This window comes from Sturnus vulgaris, chromosome 21, assembly GCF_052056855.1.
Source record: "Sturnus vulgaris isolate bStuVul1 chromosome 21, bStuVul1.hap1, whole genome shotgun sequence".
Lineage (NCBI taxonomy): Eukaryota > Metazoa > Chordata > Aves > Passeriformes > Sturnidae > Sturnus > Sturnus vulgaris.
The window spans coordinates 10737007-10751996 of NC_142263.1; the positions used below are offsets into that span (position 1 = coordinate 10737007).

General features: G+C 51.4%; 1 protein-coding gene across 2 annotated transcripts in view; it reads left to right on the forward strand.

Moving 5' to 3' along the window:
- The window catches only part of LOC106856240 (eosinophil peroxidase-like), a 25013-nt gene continuing 10023 nt past the window's right edge, over positions 1 to 14990 (forward strand). For both annotated transcript variants that reach the window (XM_088177001.1, XM_014881459.2), the window contains exons 1-10: positions 1 to 73; positions 1270 to 1363; positions 2838 to 3013; positions 4922 to 5042; positions 6568 to 6697; positions 7717 to 7923; positions 9165 to 9477; positions 12180 to 12340; positions 13700 to 13946; positions 14366 to 14536. In XM_088177001.1, the coding sequence (XP_088033127.1) occupies positions 1 to 73; positions 1270 to 1363; positions 2838 to 3013; positions 4922 to 5042; positions 6568 to 6697; positions 7717 to 7923; positions 9165 to 9477; positions 12180 to 12340; positions 13700 to 13946; positions 14366 to 14536 (1693 nt within the window). The remainder of the gene's footprint in view (positions 74 to 1269; positions 1364 to 2837; positions 3014 to 4921; positions 5043 to 6567; positions 6698 to 7716; positions 7924 to 9164; positions 9478 to 12179; positions 12341 to 13699; positions 13947 to 14365; positions 14537 to 14990) is intronic.

Genomic DNA, 14990 nt, shown 5'->3' on the forward strand with positions numbered 1-14990 from the left:
ATGAAGGCAGAAAGCTTCCTGGAGTCGCTGATGATCCTCAGCCTGTTACAGGCATCTGTATCCTCTTCCTACGGTATTGTCCCTCCCTCAGGCTTTGCAAATCAGGAGATTTTCTGAGTGGGAAAGATAAAGCTGTGTTTGGAGGAGTCTGTCATTCAGCAGCACAGCCCTGAAAATGTGTCAGGAGGAGCACAGTTTGTACCTCTTGTGGCACCACTTGGCTCTTTTAGGTTTTTACCAGTTCACATCCTGCCTGATTCATTAAAATCAGGTAAAAGTAGATCAGTTCCCAGCACTGGTCCGTGCCCATGGAACCAGGGTCTCCCTCCCTGTGCCAGCACCTGAGAGAGGTGGAGTGTGGGGAAGGGGCAGTCACTCCCCCTCTTCCAGCCCTGAATCACTCCTCCAAAACATATAGAGACCTCCATCTGTTAATTTACAATGTTAAATCCTTATGAAAAGTACATGCCTGGCTTTTCATTTATCTCAAATTGTGCTCCGGGCAATAATTTTTCTCATCAGGATTGTCCAAGAGCTGAGCTCTGGATTGATCTGCGAAGATATTTTAAAGAAACTGGGGAGATTTGGGAGCTATTTATCCCTTTGTGCTATTTTCTGAAGTTTTCCTCTTTCCCAGAAACTGTAGGGAAGTGCTGTCACTCAGAGAAGCCCTTGGGGCTGTCCCCGCCCTTTCTGTGACCCACAGCCAGCAAATGATGGAGATAAAATGAATTTTGGGAGCTCCCCCCGGGGCAGGAAGGGGAGCAGTGAAAACGGCAGGAAGGTGCAGGAGGGACTGGGGAAAGCCGTGGGGAAATTGAGCTGCTTATGGAATAAGAGAATCCCAGAATGGTTTGGGTTGGAAGGCAGCTTGGAGTTCATCCCGTTCCACTCCCTGCCATGGGCAGAGACACTTTCCACTATCCCAGGTTGCTCCAAGTCCTGTCCAGACTGGCCTTGGGCACTGCCAGGGATGGGACAGCCACAGATGCTCTGGGCACGCTGTTCAAATGCTCCGCTGTGAAAGGGCAGGACGGACGGCGCCCGCACCTCTCACTGTTTGCGGCTCTTTGAAGCCTCCACTGACGGAGGAATTCTCTTAATGGCCAGGAGAGACTCTCAGACTCCCCTGAGGAATATCTTTATATGCAGATCTCTGGAGAGTGAGCAGCACTTGCCTCCAGCGCTGCTGTGTCCAATCCCCGGGTGCCGGAGGCGCAGGGATGCTCCCTGCAGACCCTGACCTCTGCTCTCCCTTTCCCTGCCCAGATGTGCCGCTGGAGCTGTCGGACACGTCCCTGCTGAGCAGCGTGGCCGAGGCCCGGCAGCTCGTGGATGCTGCCTACAAGCGCACACGGGACCGGTGAGAGCCGGGCTGGGCGCGGCGGGTCCCTGTCCCTGTCCCCGTTCCCCGTTCCCCGTTCCCCGTTCCCCGTTCCCCGTTCCCTGTCCCCGTTCCCGTTCCCGTTCCCTGTCCCCTGTTCCGGTTCCCTGTCCCTGTTCCCGTTCCCTATCCCCGTTCCCGTTCCCCGTTCCCTGTTCCTTTCTCCGTTCCTGTTCCCCGTTCCTGTTCCCTGTTCCCTGTCCCTGTCCCCCGTTCCCCGTTCCCCGTTCCCGTCCCTGTCCCTGTCCGTGTCCCCGTTCCCTGTCCCCGTTCCCCGTTCCCGTCCCCTTTCCCCGTCTCCCTTACCCGTCTCCCTGTCCCTGTTCTCGTCGGCGTCCCCTGCTCCCGTTCCCTGTCCCCATTCCCGTTTCCTGTCCCCTGTTCCGGTTCCCTGTCCCTGTTCCCCGTTCCCTATCCCCGTTCCCTGTCCCTTTCCCCGTTCCTGTTCCCTGTCCCCGTCCCCGTTCCCCGTTCCCCGTTCCCCGTTCCCCGTTCCCCGTTCCCCGTTCCCCGTTCCCCGTTCCCCGTTGCCGTCCCTGTCCCCGTTCCCCGTTCGCTGTCCCGTTCCCCTTTCCCCTTTCCCGTTCCCCGTTCCCGTTCCCCGTCCCTGTCCCCGTTCCCCGTCCCTGTCCCCGTTCCCTCTCCCTGTCCCTGTCCCTTGCTCCTGTCTCCTGTCCTCTCCTGCACCACAGCTTCCCCCGCCTCTCCTCCCCGCAGCACAGGGGCTGCGGGCTGGGGAGCTCCGGGAGCACAGCGGGCTGGCATCCAGCTTTTGTCTGTTCACCCTGGTTTTACACCAGTCTGTTGGGTCACCAAGAGCAGTGACCTCTCCTGTGCTGTTCCTCCCAGCTTGGTTTTCAGAGAATCGCAGAATCACAGAGTGGTTTGGGCTGGAAGGGAGCTTAAAGCTCATCTCGTTCCAGCCCCTGCCATGGCAGGGACACCTTCCAGTATCTCAGGGTGCTCTAAGCCCATCCAGCCTGGCCTTGGACTCTTCCAAGGGCTGGGTCAGCCACAGCTTCTCTGGGCAAGCTGTGCCGTGGCCTCCCACATTCACAGCTGCACCTGTTGCAGTTGCTGGGCTCTGTTGCACCCCTCATGCTGCTCTGAGCAGGAGCCCAGAGCTGAGACCAGCACAGGCTCCTGCTTATTTCCAGTGGTTCCCTCCCATGGATGCAGCAAAGAGCTGGATGCTGCAGTGAGGACATTCTGTGGGACTCCCAGCCATGGTTGGGAGTGTCCAGCTTCCTACCAGCCTATACCTGTCCTCTGCCAGCAGCCACACTCTGAATCACCTCCCTGGCCTGGGGACTCTCCAGCTGAGAGGAGGCTCCGGCCTCTCCCAGTGACTTTCTCCGGCAGTTCAGACTTGGGATGTGTTGTGCCTGATGTTCAGGTGTGCAACTGCAGCATCCCTGCCTCGTTTCAGATTTTGGTTTCTTGTCCCTTGCAGCATAAAGAAGAACCTGCAGAACAATGCCTTGACCCCAGCAGAGCTGCTGAGATATTTCAAGCAACCAGTGGAGGGGACACGATCGGCCGTCCGGGCAGCAGATTATCTGCAGACCACCCTGAGCCTGCTCAAAGAGAGGCTGCGAGGGGCTGTGAGGGGGGACTTCAATGTCACAGGTAGGACCCCCTTTGCTGGGAGGAAGGCAGTGGAAGAAGACACAGGGCTTGGTCACTGGGGCTTTGGAGGAGGGAAGAAAAGGGGATTGTGATGGGCTGTGACAAATCCCTCCCATGTGGCTGTAGTGAAGCAAAGCTGAGTTATTCTTCTGTGCTCTTTTTCCATTTTAAATACTATTTGGGGGGTTTTCAGTCAGTGAAAGTGTTTTGTGCGCTTTCCTGGTTCCTTCTGCTATATTGAGGTTCATGGTCTGATGGGTCAAAGCTTGGAAGGCTTTGGTAGATATTCTGCTCCTTGAGTAGGGAATGAGCAGACCCAGAGGTGACTCCCAGCAGCTTGGCCCCAAGGAAGGAAGGGAGTTCTTCAGCCAGACCTCAGACAGCACTGAAGTCACTGTCCAAACAGAATGGGGAGATGTGAGAAGATATTTCAGTGTGTGTCTGGAGGAGCAACATCCTCTGTGAGATGGAGTCAGGCCAGGCCAGGCTGCTGAGAGAAGGAGGCAAATCAGGGCCAGTGAGAGGAACAGCTCAGGGATACACAGGGAGGATTCCTGCCATATAAATATGAACTCATGGAGATCATGGAATGGAAGGGACCTCAAAGCCCATCCAGTGCCATCCCTGACATGGGCAGGGACATCTTCCACTGTCCCAGGATGCTCCAAGCCTCATCTAGCCTGGCCTCAAACACTTTCCCAACATTACTGTAAAGCACTGGCAGGATAAGACACATCATGGGGTGCTCTGGCTTTGCTCCAGGACAGGATGAGGTGGAAGGTGATGACAGAACTGGCTGTGCACAGCTCCAGCCTCTCCATCCAGGACTGATGCTCCAGCACCACTACAGAGCTTTGCAAGGGCCACCTGGCTGGCACTTCTCACCCACTGCCAGTGGTTTTTTAAACCATGCTGTGACCCAGACTGTTGGTGGCAGCAGTGACCAGGAAACCTCCGAGGGACAGGACGTGGAGTGAGCAGCAAGAGCCAAGAAGAAGCATCTTCCCTATGGAGACAGACAGGGAGAGCTGGGGATCAGCATGGAGAAATGAAAGCTCTGGGGAGACATTAGAGCCCCTTCCAGTCCCTAAAAGGGCTTATAAAAAAGAGGGAGAGATTTTTTACATGGGTAGATAGTGACAGGAAAACAGGGTATGGTTTTAAACTAATAGAGGAGAGACTTGGATTTTATTTTAGGAAGAAATTGCTGGCTGGGAGCATGCTGAGGCCTTGGCACAGGGTGCCCAGAGAAGCTGTGGCTGCCCCATGCCTGGAAGTGTCCAAGGCCAGGTTGGAGCAACTTGGGAAGGTGTTCCTGCCCTGGCAGGGGATTGGAGCAAAATGTTCTTTAAGGTCTCTCCAACCCAAATCGTTCCATGATTCTGTGATTCTGTAAGACTTTTCTTGTTGAACTCTGCCACTTAGCTCCCCTGCAAAGGGTAATGAGCACAGCAAAGCACAATGCCCTGGTGAGCCCAGCCACGGGATGGTTATTTTCCAGGCAGCTCTGAGCAGGAGCAACACACACTGGGATCTGCTTCCAGGGGGCAAAACTTGTAACAACCCCTAGGATGGCTGTGACTGCATTTTATAGCAGAGATAAAAAGGGAGAGGAGAGGAAGTGCCAATACTAGAAAAGCATTCTGCTGCTACATGAGCCTAATACGTGATTACAAAGAAGATCTGACCACAGCTTTGCTGGGTTTGATGCTTTCCAAATCAGCAAACGCATCTGCTGCTTAAAGAGCACCTTCGGCAGGTCTTCAAGCAGGAAGATTTAAATGACAGCACACAGTGGTTGTTCAGATGCTGCTAGGTACATGCAAGGGTATAGGAAAACCTTTTCCTGAGCAAACCCAGAAGGGCCAGTGTGTTCCTGCATGTTTTTTCTCCCTTGTTTCCTGCCAGACTTGCTGACTCCAGCTCAGGTGGGGGTAATTTTCAAGGCCACTGGATGTGATCAGCAGGATAAGAAAATAAATTGTATATCTTCTGGCTACAGAACCATCACTGGCGAGTGCAACAACAGGTGAGGGGCTGTGTCAGCAGGAGAATGGGTGGATGCATGGGACAGGAAGAGAGGAAATGGCCTCAAGTTGCACCAGGAGAGGCTCAGGTTGGATACCAAGAGGAATTTCTTCCTGGAAAGGGTGGTCAGGCATTGGAACTGCCCAGGGGCCTGATGAAGTCCCCATTACTGGAGGTGTCCAAGGAAGGACTGGATGTGGTATTCAGTGATCCAGACTGGAGGTTAATCTAAATTATTCTATGGATGGATGCATCCTCCATAAGTAGACCCCCTTCCCCAAGGATGATCCACATAGACACCTCGTTTTAGGGTTTCAGTAATGCGTGGAGCTGTTTGGAAAGTTCCTGGTGTTGTGCGTGAACCTGCTCTTTGCCAAAACAGAAAGAGCTCCATGTTTGGGACAGACTCTTTGTCTGGCCCTGACCCTTGGCAGGGTCTCCAAGGGTTTCCTGGCCTAAATCCATACTGGGCATGATCTAGCCATCCCCTTGCCCTACATTGTGTGTGGGAGGAAATCTGGGCATATGGGCTGGAAGAGCACCTCCAGCACCTCCCATGGCTGAAACAGGGAATATGGGAGACCTAGGAAGCTGCTGAGCATGGGGTGTTTTATAGGGACAATTCAGAAATATTCCCTGTAAAAACAGAGCTGGGAAGCTCCTGGGAGCAGCTGAGGCAGAGGAAGGAGTTCAGCCAGCTCTTCCTGCCCCAGGATGCTTTAGCCTACAGGGGGTTGTATAAGACCTAAGGAGAGACTTTCCTGCCTCCTTCCACTCTGGGGGGGGATGTGGGCTCTGGGATAAGGACAGGTCCATTACACCCAATCCGGACCTGAGGCCCTGGGGAAGGTGGACTCAGCAATGCTCTGCCTCTCCACTGCCCAGGGCAGTGCTACACCCCCTGTGGGTGAGAGGCCACCACAGAACACACTGGATATGCACTCCAAAGAAAGTTAGTACTCTAATTAAAGTTTTAATGGTCTAATCAAACTACAATCATAGAGCCACAGAATGGTTTGTGTTGGAAACGATTTTGAAAAGGCTTAAAGGTTATCTAGTCCAACCCCTGCCATGGGCTGTGATATCTTCAGTAATGACCTTCAAAAAATCACCCAGCACAGTAACCTCACAGTCCAAGTCCCCCAGTTTCTGTTTGAGACTATAGGTAATTCCATTCCAAGGCTCTTCCCCTTTTTCCGGGTGTTCAGCTTCCAACTTTGCTTTCCAGCCAGTCTGAGGTTGAGGGTTTTCTTCAGGCTGGATGACATCAAGGGCAAGTTCAACCTGAGTTCTTATCTGGGAGAAGCTGAGGCTTGGGGCACATTATTAAAGCTCTTTTCCAACCTAAACAATTCTATGATTATTGTTGCTATTGTTATTAGTCCTGAGGTTTACTGACAGCACCAAACCTATAGAGCTGCAGCAGTTCCCCAACCACGGCGTGCTCCCATTCCAAGGTCCATGTCTCTCCGTATCCACAAGCTCTTGGCTCCAACTGTTCGCTGTTTTTCCATTGCCTCTGACAGGAGGAACCCATCCCTAGGAGCCTCCAACAGAGCCCTGGCCAGGTGGCTCCCAGCAGAATATGAGGACGGTGTGTCTGTGCCCCGTGGGTGGACGGAAGGAAAGCGTTTCTCTGGATTCCCGCTTCCACTGGTAAAGTTTGTAACAGTCTCAGAATAAAGTGTCAGGCCTAGGGATTGTCAGTTCTAGGACAGGCCACAGGCATCAGAGGGGTCATCCACCAGCTGGAATTGTGGATCAGGTTGGAGAAGCTTAAATTCACCAGCTGCAGGGTGATGGCCTGCGAATATCCAGGAGGTTCTATTAGGAATGGTTTCTAAGTCCCACGTCTTCAGGAAAAGCAAAGGAAAATTAATCTGATTGCTGCAGAATCACAGGAGGAATATAGAATTACATAATATATTCTTTTAAACGGAGTGCATTTAAACCAAATTATTTTACTTACCTTTTTTTGATTTGGTTTGTGGCAGTTATTGTTTCCTGAAAAGTAATTATGCCAGAGGATAAAGTGAGCCAGGAAATCCCCAGAACAAAATATGTATGACTAGAAATAGTATATGGGGGTCCCTGGGTGGATGAAGTGCAGGGTTTGTGGCTCTTGTGGCACCTGGATGTGAGCGGGGCTTCTGGTCACTTGAGCTTGGTGCAACAACAGCTCTGATGAGGATCTGGGGTTGTGTTCATGGATTTGTTGTACTTCCTAACCCTCCTCCACAGCACAGTGTCCTTTTTCTGTAGTAATACATGAAGGTGAGGGAACTGTGATGGCTGGAGAAGAGATGAGAAAGGAGGAGGACTTCGAGATAACTTTCACAAATTCCCTGGGGCTATTTTTTCTGCACTTCTATTCAAAAAAAGGTTTTTAAAAACTTGCTTGGTCTCCCTTTCCCAGGCTTGCTTAGCTGTTTTCCCAAGTCCATCAAGGGGCAGTCTTGGCCAGGAGGCTTAGAACCCTGCTAGAGCCAGAGCAGCAGAGTGCACAGTGAAGGGCACTTGGTGGTGGTGACACCTTCCTGCACAGACAGATTTGGGGTTTTTTGTCTGCAAAGCACAAGAAGTGCCCTGGGAATTTTTGCAGGTGACCCCGCAACTGGGTGCAGCCATTCACACACATCATTTCCCAGCAAAGTGTTCTGCCTCCATCCCTGCAGGTCCGACAAGTGTCCAATGAGATTGTCCGCTTCCCCCCGGAGCAGCTGCGCATGGACCAGCAGAGATCCCTCATGTTCATGCAGTGGGGCCAGTTTATTGACCACGACCTGGATTTTAGCCCAGAAACCCCAGCCAGAGTCCCCTTTGGTGGAGAGACAGACTGTGACACCAGCTGTGCCAAGAAGCCTCCCTGCTTCCCCATCCAGGTACAGGAGCCTCCTTCTTCCAGGGGAGGAAGGGTGAGGGTATCTGCCTTCTGACCAGGAAATGCTGGTGGCTCTCCCAGTCCTTGGCCATGGAGGAACATCCTCCCAAAACAGGCCAAGGAGGCCAGAGCACTCTGTGTCGTGGCACTGCTTTGTTCCAGTGCTGGGCTCAGGCACAGGCACAGCCTTTGCCAGGTTTCCAGGCCTTTGCCCATCTCCCTCAGCAATGTGGCTTTTCCTTGGAGCTGTAGTGCAAAGGTAGCACAGGTGATGCCTGGAAAACAGGAAATGTCACAGACAGGCACTGAGAAGTGTCAACCTCAGAAAATCTATGGGAATTAAGCTCTCTTTGCACAGGACAAGGGAGTGCTGAGATCTCAGTGCCTGCAGCATTAGCAGGAATCACATCATGGTCCCTGCCCCAGTGGATGACAGAATCATTGGGGTTGGAAAAGACCTCCAAGCCCATCCAGTCCAACCTGTGCCCAATTCCCACCTTGTCTCCAGCCCAGATCACTGAGTGCCACGTCCAGGCCTTACTTGGACTACTCCAGGGATGGGCACTCCAAACCTCCCTGGGAAACCCCTTCCAGTGCCTGACCACCCTTTCCATGGGGAAATTCCTCCCATATCTAATCTAAACCTCAGATTTAGATTGGATCTGGCCCAGCCTGAGGCAGTTCCCTCTTCTCCTGTCCCTGTTCCCTGGAGCAGAGCCCGACCCCCCCGGCTGTCCCCTCCTGTCAGGGAGTTGTGCAGAGCCACAAGGGCCCCCCTGAGCCTCCTTTTCTCCAAATCATATCCCTGTCCCTCCTGCAGCCCCGCTCTCCTGCCTTTGCAGTCCTGCTGCAGCTCTGGCTCCCAAATGTCCTCCTAGTTCCTCTCAAGGAAAACTATGATGGGATGGAACATCAGTGAGTATTTCCCTGACATGCATTTGAGAATGCTGAAAGGTTCACAGGTTCTGGATGACAGCTGTCTATGGTGTAGATATGGAGATAAGAAAACTGAGCCTTAAAGATACAATCCAATTTATATTTATTTTCATGGGAAAAACTTCAGGAATCCATAGGACTTTAGGGAAATCTAGGTGTCTCCAGGCTGTTTGGGACTTGGGCTTCTACAGCAGCATCTCAGCTGTCAACCTGACCCTTCATCTCAAGATTTATGCCCTGTGAGAGGGCTGCAGCCTAGCTCCATCTCCTGAGCCACCGGTGAATTTTCCTTTTCTCTGTCTGCAGATCCCACCCAACGACCCCCGAATCACCAACAGGAGGGATTGCCTCCCTTTCTTCCGCTCGGCCGCCGCCTGCACGCGGGGCCCGGTGCGGGAGCAGATCAACGCGCTCACCTCGTTCCTGGACGGCAGCGGGGTGTACGGCAGCGAGGCGGCCGTGGCCGAGCGCCTGCGGGACCGCAGCAGCCGGAGCGGGCTCCTGGCTGTGAACCGCAACTTTACCGACAGGGGCAGGGCGTACATGCCCTTCGGTCCCATGAGGAAGGAGCCCTGCCTCAAGGCCAGCGGGGCAGCTCGAATCCCCTGCTTTTTTGCAGGTGAGTTGGGTGCTTGCACCCCAAACCTGGAGTCTGGAGCAGACAGTTCCAGCAGTTCCAGCGCACTCCTTCAGTTGTTTGTTTTTCTTAGTTAAGTAGAAAATGGAATGAAGCAAATCATGAGAGACTGAGACAGACTGTGCTAGGTAGGAGGAAAGCCTTTGCCATCTGCAAGTCTTTGTGCAGATAAACCTGGAGTGAAGGGGTCCCATCCATGCTCAGCAGCTCTGATGTAGTGTGGTTACTGCACTGCAAAGAGAGAGAAAGGACAGCAACACACACGGAGCTCTTTGGGGAAAAAAGGCCAATTTATTGTACGGACAGCCCGTATTTAAAGTGTGTTACATGCAGCTAGGACGGGACAGTAGTTCATTGGACAATTGGGAAAAACATCCTTGGGACAGCACCTCAGGATGCTTTCCCACGGGAAAGACACCAGGTGTTAATCTTTATGATGAATTCCACTCTGTTTGTCACCATGTTATCACCCTGGGAGACTCCTCCCTAACTGAAGCTGCAGTCAGCTTGTCAGCCTGGGAATGGAGCTGAGAGTCAGGAGAAATCCAGGCCTGAAAAGAATTTCCAAGCTGTAATTCCCCAGCTCTCTAAATGTGTGTGTCCACAATGTAAGGCCCAGAGTGACCTAGGAACCAGTGCCATGATGGAGCCAAGCAGGCACAGCAATGGCAGCCTGGCCTGGAGGCAATGGCTGGACCATACTTGTTCTTCCACAGTTGTCCCTAGCCCAGCAGGATGGGAACAGGTGTGTCACTACTGTGCTGGGTCACAGGAGGAAACCTTTGGATGTCCCTGCTGCACTGTGAAAGGAGCTCGGATCCCAGATGGAATGAGAATGAGGCCAATACCAGACCAAGGTGGCCTTTTAAAGTGTGTTCCCACCACTGTGAAGGCTGAGGGAGCACTGGGAGCACTCCAGCCAGGCCAGTCCATCAGGACACCCTCCTGCTACATTTATGCTTTGTCATGCTTTTGGTATACCCTTAAGCCCTTCTTCAACCCAAAATAACTCATTTGGTCCTGGGCATGGGCTGCCAGAGCCAGACAGGCTCCCAAAGCCAAGCCTACCCTCCAGCCAAAACCCTGCACAGCTACCACCCTCTCCCCCAGTGCTGCCCTTTGCCATATCCTGTCCCCAGCTCACAGAGACAGAACTGACCTTAGGGATCCTTAGCACTATTCCCTTCTCCTGGTGCTGCTACTGAGGACCAGGGTGTTTCCACAAGCCTGTGGGACCTCTGAGAGGGATGCTTCTGATACACCTCATGAATTAGTGTCTCACTCCCTGGCGTATTTTTTTTGGAGAGCAGTACTTCCCCAGCTGGCTCCTGCTGGCTCTGGCCACACCAGGCTGCTTGTGGCACTGCTGGAAGAAGCTTCAGGGCACGACATATCTCATCAGCTGTGGAGCTGCTTTCTATTCCCTTGGCCCCTTTCATATCTGGCCAAAGTTCCTCTGAACATCCCCATGGTCCTTGGAATCCATCAGCTCCCTCCTTTAAGGCTCATGGTGTTTCATGGTCCCTCCAGGCTCCACGGCATTCTACCTGTCCCACATGTTGTTTCATATGTTCACCTGCTCCCCCAGTTCTGTGCAGGTCTCTCCTTGGTGAGGACCACGCAGGACCTGTGGCCAAAGGCAGGTGCCCAGTGAGAAGCAGAGCAGGAAAGAGTATCAGATGCTTCCCAGGAGGGGCTTCTGGCCCCCTCAGACTCTCAGCAAGGAGCAGTTCCTGTTCCATGGCTGGAACAGAGACATCAATTCTTTTATAGCCATCAGTTCAGGCTGCTTCGGAAGTGCCTTTGAAAATTCAGTGTCTTATTTGTGACTTTTCCGGTCCCTGAGAACTGGGGAGTTTTACATGTGCTGTTGCGTCCCAGGGCTCAGCATTTCCTCCCAGAGCTCTGTTGGAAGCCCTGGCTGGATGCATTCTGCTCATGGAAACCTCACAGTGCTGCTTTTGTTCCTCCTTCCACAGTCCTTCACAGGCAGCCTTTGAGAGTGGATGAAAAGGGCTCTGTGCCAAGTGCAGGAGCAAATCCCTCTATTTACTGTGGGACAAGGGGACTAAATACAACGTATTTACTTTTCTCTGAGTGCTCATCACCTGCTTGCTCTTGTGTTTCCTGCCCCAGATGTTTGAAGAAGGATTTGATATTTCATTGTGATGCTGTTGGTAATTTCCAAAAAGCAGTTTCCAAAGTTGACTAATTTTGCTTTTCCTTTTACTCCCCAGAGAGCCTGTTCGTGACTGTCACCTTGCTTTGGCCACAGTTTCAGTTGGTTTGAAGGAGACCTCTAACTTTCAGAGCTTCCTTGTCCATCTTGACTTCCCTCTGTCCATTTGATTTCTCTCTCGAGCTGTGAGACCAAATGTCTCTGATATGGGAGCCTGGAGAACACCTACTTGTATTTAACTTTTTCAGTTAATGCTTCCAGCCCTTCACTGAAACTTTCCCCACCTCTTTGTAATTCTCAGCACAGCCAAGACAGCACCTGGCTTTTGTTGCCTCGGCAGAAATTCAGCTTGTGCCTGGTGCTGTCCAACCCTTGGTTTCCCTCTCCTCCTTTGTGTTTCTTACCCATTTTCTTCACAACACAAATATTGAGGCATCTAAAAATTCCTGTGTGTGTGCTTCCCAATGTGAGATTCCCACTCCAATGTCATGTGTGCCCCTCCCAGGTGACACTCGTGCTAGTGAGATGCTGGAGCTGGCCTGCATGCACACGCTCTTCCTGAGGGAACACAACCGCCTGGCTGGAAAGCTGAAGAGACTCAATCCCCACTGGAATGATGAGAGGCTCTACCAGGAGGCACGAAAGATCTTGGGAGCCATGATCCAGGTACCAGCCATCATCCCACCTGTCCTGGCTCTGCCTGCAGTCTCACAGGGTTCATATGTTAGGCTGTGCTAGTGTGGAGTGGCCAAAGGGTGCAAGATTTTGGGGTGAAAGGACCAAATTCATTCCACCAGCCCCTTTCGACCAAAGCAAAATCACAGAGATACCTGAAATGACAAGCACAGAGGGGTTCCCTTGAATCTTTGATGTCCTTCTACTGTTAAATTTACAAAGTGCTTAATGAAGTTTTTAACGGCACATTTTTGTTTGAGGAACAGACAGAAAAGTCAGAGGAAAAGATTTTGTAACTGTTGTTTTGTACCTGATAAAAATGGTACTGGAAATTTGGATTAAAATTCCTTGGTTTGTGAATCCCCTCCTCTCAATTATTCCCTGCCGATGGCAGGGGGTTGGAATGAGATGATCTTAAAGGTCCCTTCCAATCCAAACCATTCTGGGATTCTGTGACAAAGCCCCATGTGCTGGTGAGTGCAGCCAGTCATGGTGTCTCCTTGGGACTGGGCTCTCCCAGACTTGACCCTGAATAGGGTCCTGGGGTCACAAAAATACCTCTGTGCTTGGGAGGGACCTCCCAAAGTCTCTTTTCCTGCTTCCAGTTTGGAGCAGGAATGGCCTCAAAGCCAGATGAGGTTTTACAGCTGGCAGGAAAGTCTGGATCATATGAGAGAAAGGGATATGGGGTTTCCAAAGGCACTGCACCTCCTTTGAAGCCTGTCTTCTGAACTGGATAAACAAAAACTAAAAAGTAGGAATATCAAAATATCTATGGTTTTATGCTGTCAATTTAAATATTATTGTATTGTTGAAACAACATAGCAAGGCAAACACTCAAAGGATTGTCCTAAAAAACATCATCTCCATCATTGTGTTTACATCAATGGTTTCATCTTCATTCAGTATTCAGATAATTAATCCATTTTCTCATACTGACACAGAATTTGATTTTTTTTTTTAATTATATTGTGCTGCCTCCTCAATATCTGAGAGAGACATGAGAGCAGGACTGGAAATCTCGGCTGTGGGAGGACTTGGGAAGCTGCCTGTGGGTGGTGCTACTCCTGTTATCTTTGCCATCTGAGGCACACGGGGTGCAGTTCTGCCTGCCTGATGGGAAGGTGACAAGGAGCCAGTGTTTGGGAGGATTTGGCAGGCTTTTATCTTCACAGAATCACAGAACCAATTAGAATGGAAAAGACTTCTGAGATAATTGAGTCCAACCTACTATTATGTTGCTCTCACCTGCTAGATTGTTGTGGCAGAGAGAACATGAAAAACAACTTTGCTTCCACAGAAACAGATGCTGAGACATTAACAGTTCACCCTTTTCTTGTTTCCCCCAAGATCATAACCTACAGGGACTACCTGCCCCTCCTGTTGGGATGCAGGTACCGCAGGTTCCTTCCTCCCTACCGGGGCTACGACGAGTCTGTGGATTCTCGGATATCCAATGTCTTCACCTTGGCTTTTCGCTTTGCTCACGCCTCAATCCCTCCAACTGTTGGCCGCTTAGATGAATATTACAGACCCATAACTCCTGAAATTCAACTCCGAACCTCCTTCTTTGCTGTCTGGAGGATCATTCAAGAAGGTAAATCCCTTTCTGCAGCTCTGTGGTGTGAGTTTACTTCATTCATCCTTTCCTGCCCTCTCCAGATGAGCTCCTGCTTCAGACAAATTTAAAAGCATTTTGTGTTCAATATATTAAGTGGACCTTACTACCAGGCAGAGTTGTCCCAACAGAGCTGTCCCCTGTAGACAAGGGCAGCCCATCATGTTCCAAAATGGTCTGAATGCTTCATTGCTGTGGCCTCCAAGAACGTTATTCAAAGTATTTTCTTCTCAATTCTTTAAGCGCAGGGAAATTGATTCTCATGTAGTAGCAGCTCATAATTAAACATAAGCTGCGCTCACCTCTCTGGGGCCTCTTAGCCACACACTGACCTCCCTGCACTGCCCACATGTCCCTGTTTCAGGAATTGATCCCATTCCCCTGTGCCACCTCTGCAGGTGGGATCGATCCCTATCTGCGGAGCCTCATGGCCAACCCGGCCAAGCTGATGACGCAGCAGCAGATGGTGGTGGGTGAGCTCCGGGACCGGCTCTTTGAGCAGGTTGAAAGGATTGGGTTTGATTTGCCTGCACTCAACATGCAGCGCAGCCGAGATCATGGCCTTCCAGGTAAGGCAGCTGTGGGAGCAGAGCTTGCAAAGAAAAACAAATGGAAAGCAGGCATTTTTGTGATTAAACATTGAGAAGCTTCTCCAGCCCACGTTTGGCTGAAATTACTCAGGCGTTGGATTCAGTGATCCTTATGCATCTCTCCCAATGCAGGACATACAGTGATTCTATAATGCTCTTTCCCAAACCTTTTCCTTGTTTCTGAACAACCTCAAATAAGTGGGTGGAGGTTGAGCAAAGGCAAAGGCAAAACCTGGCTGAAGCTGCATGAGAGACGTGGAGGCAGAAGAACGTGGGGCATTGCACAGACCAGAGTTTGGTGTTCAGTGACTGACTTATTTCCATGGTCCAAGTGAAAAAAACTGGTAAAATAGTATAGCAACAAGTTTGCAGGAGTGGAATTAGGGCTGTAAGTCCCCTGTGACTTCTCTGAAACCATCTGTAGTGATCCAGC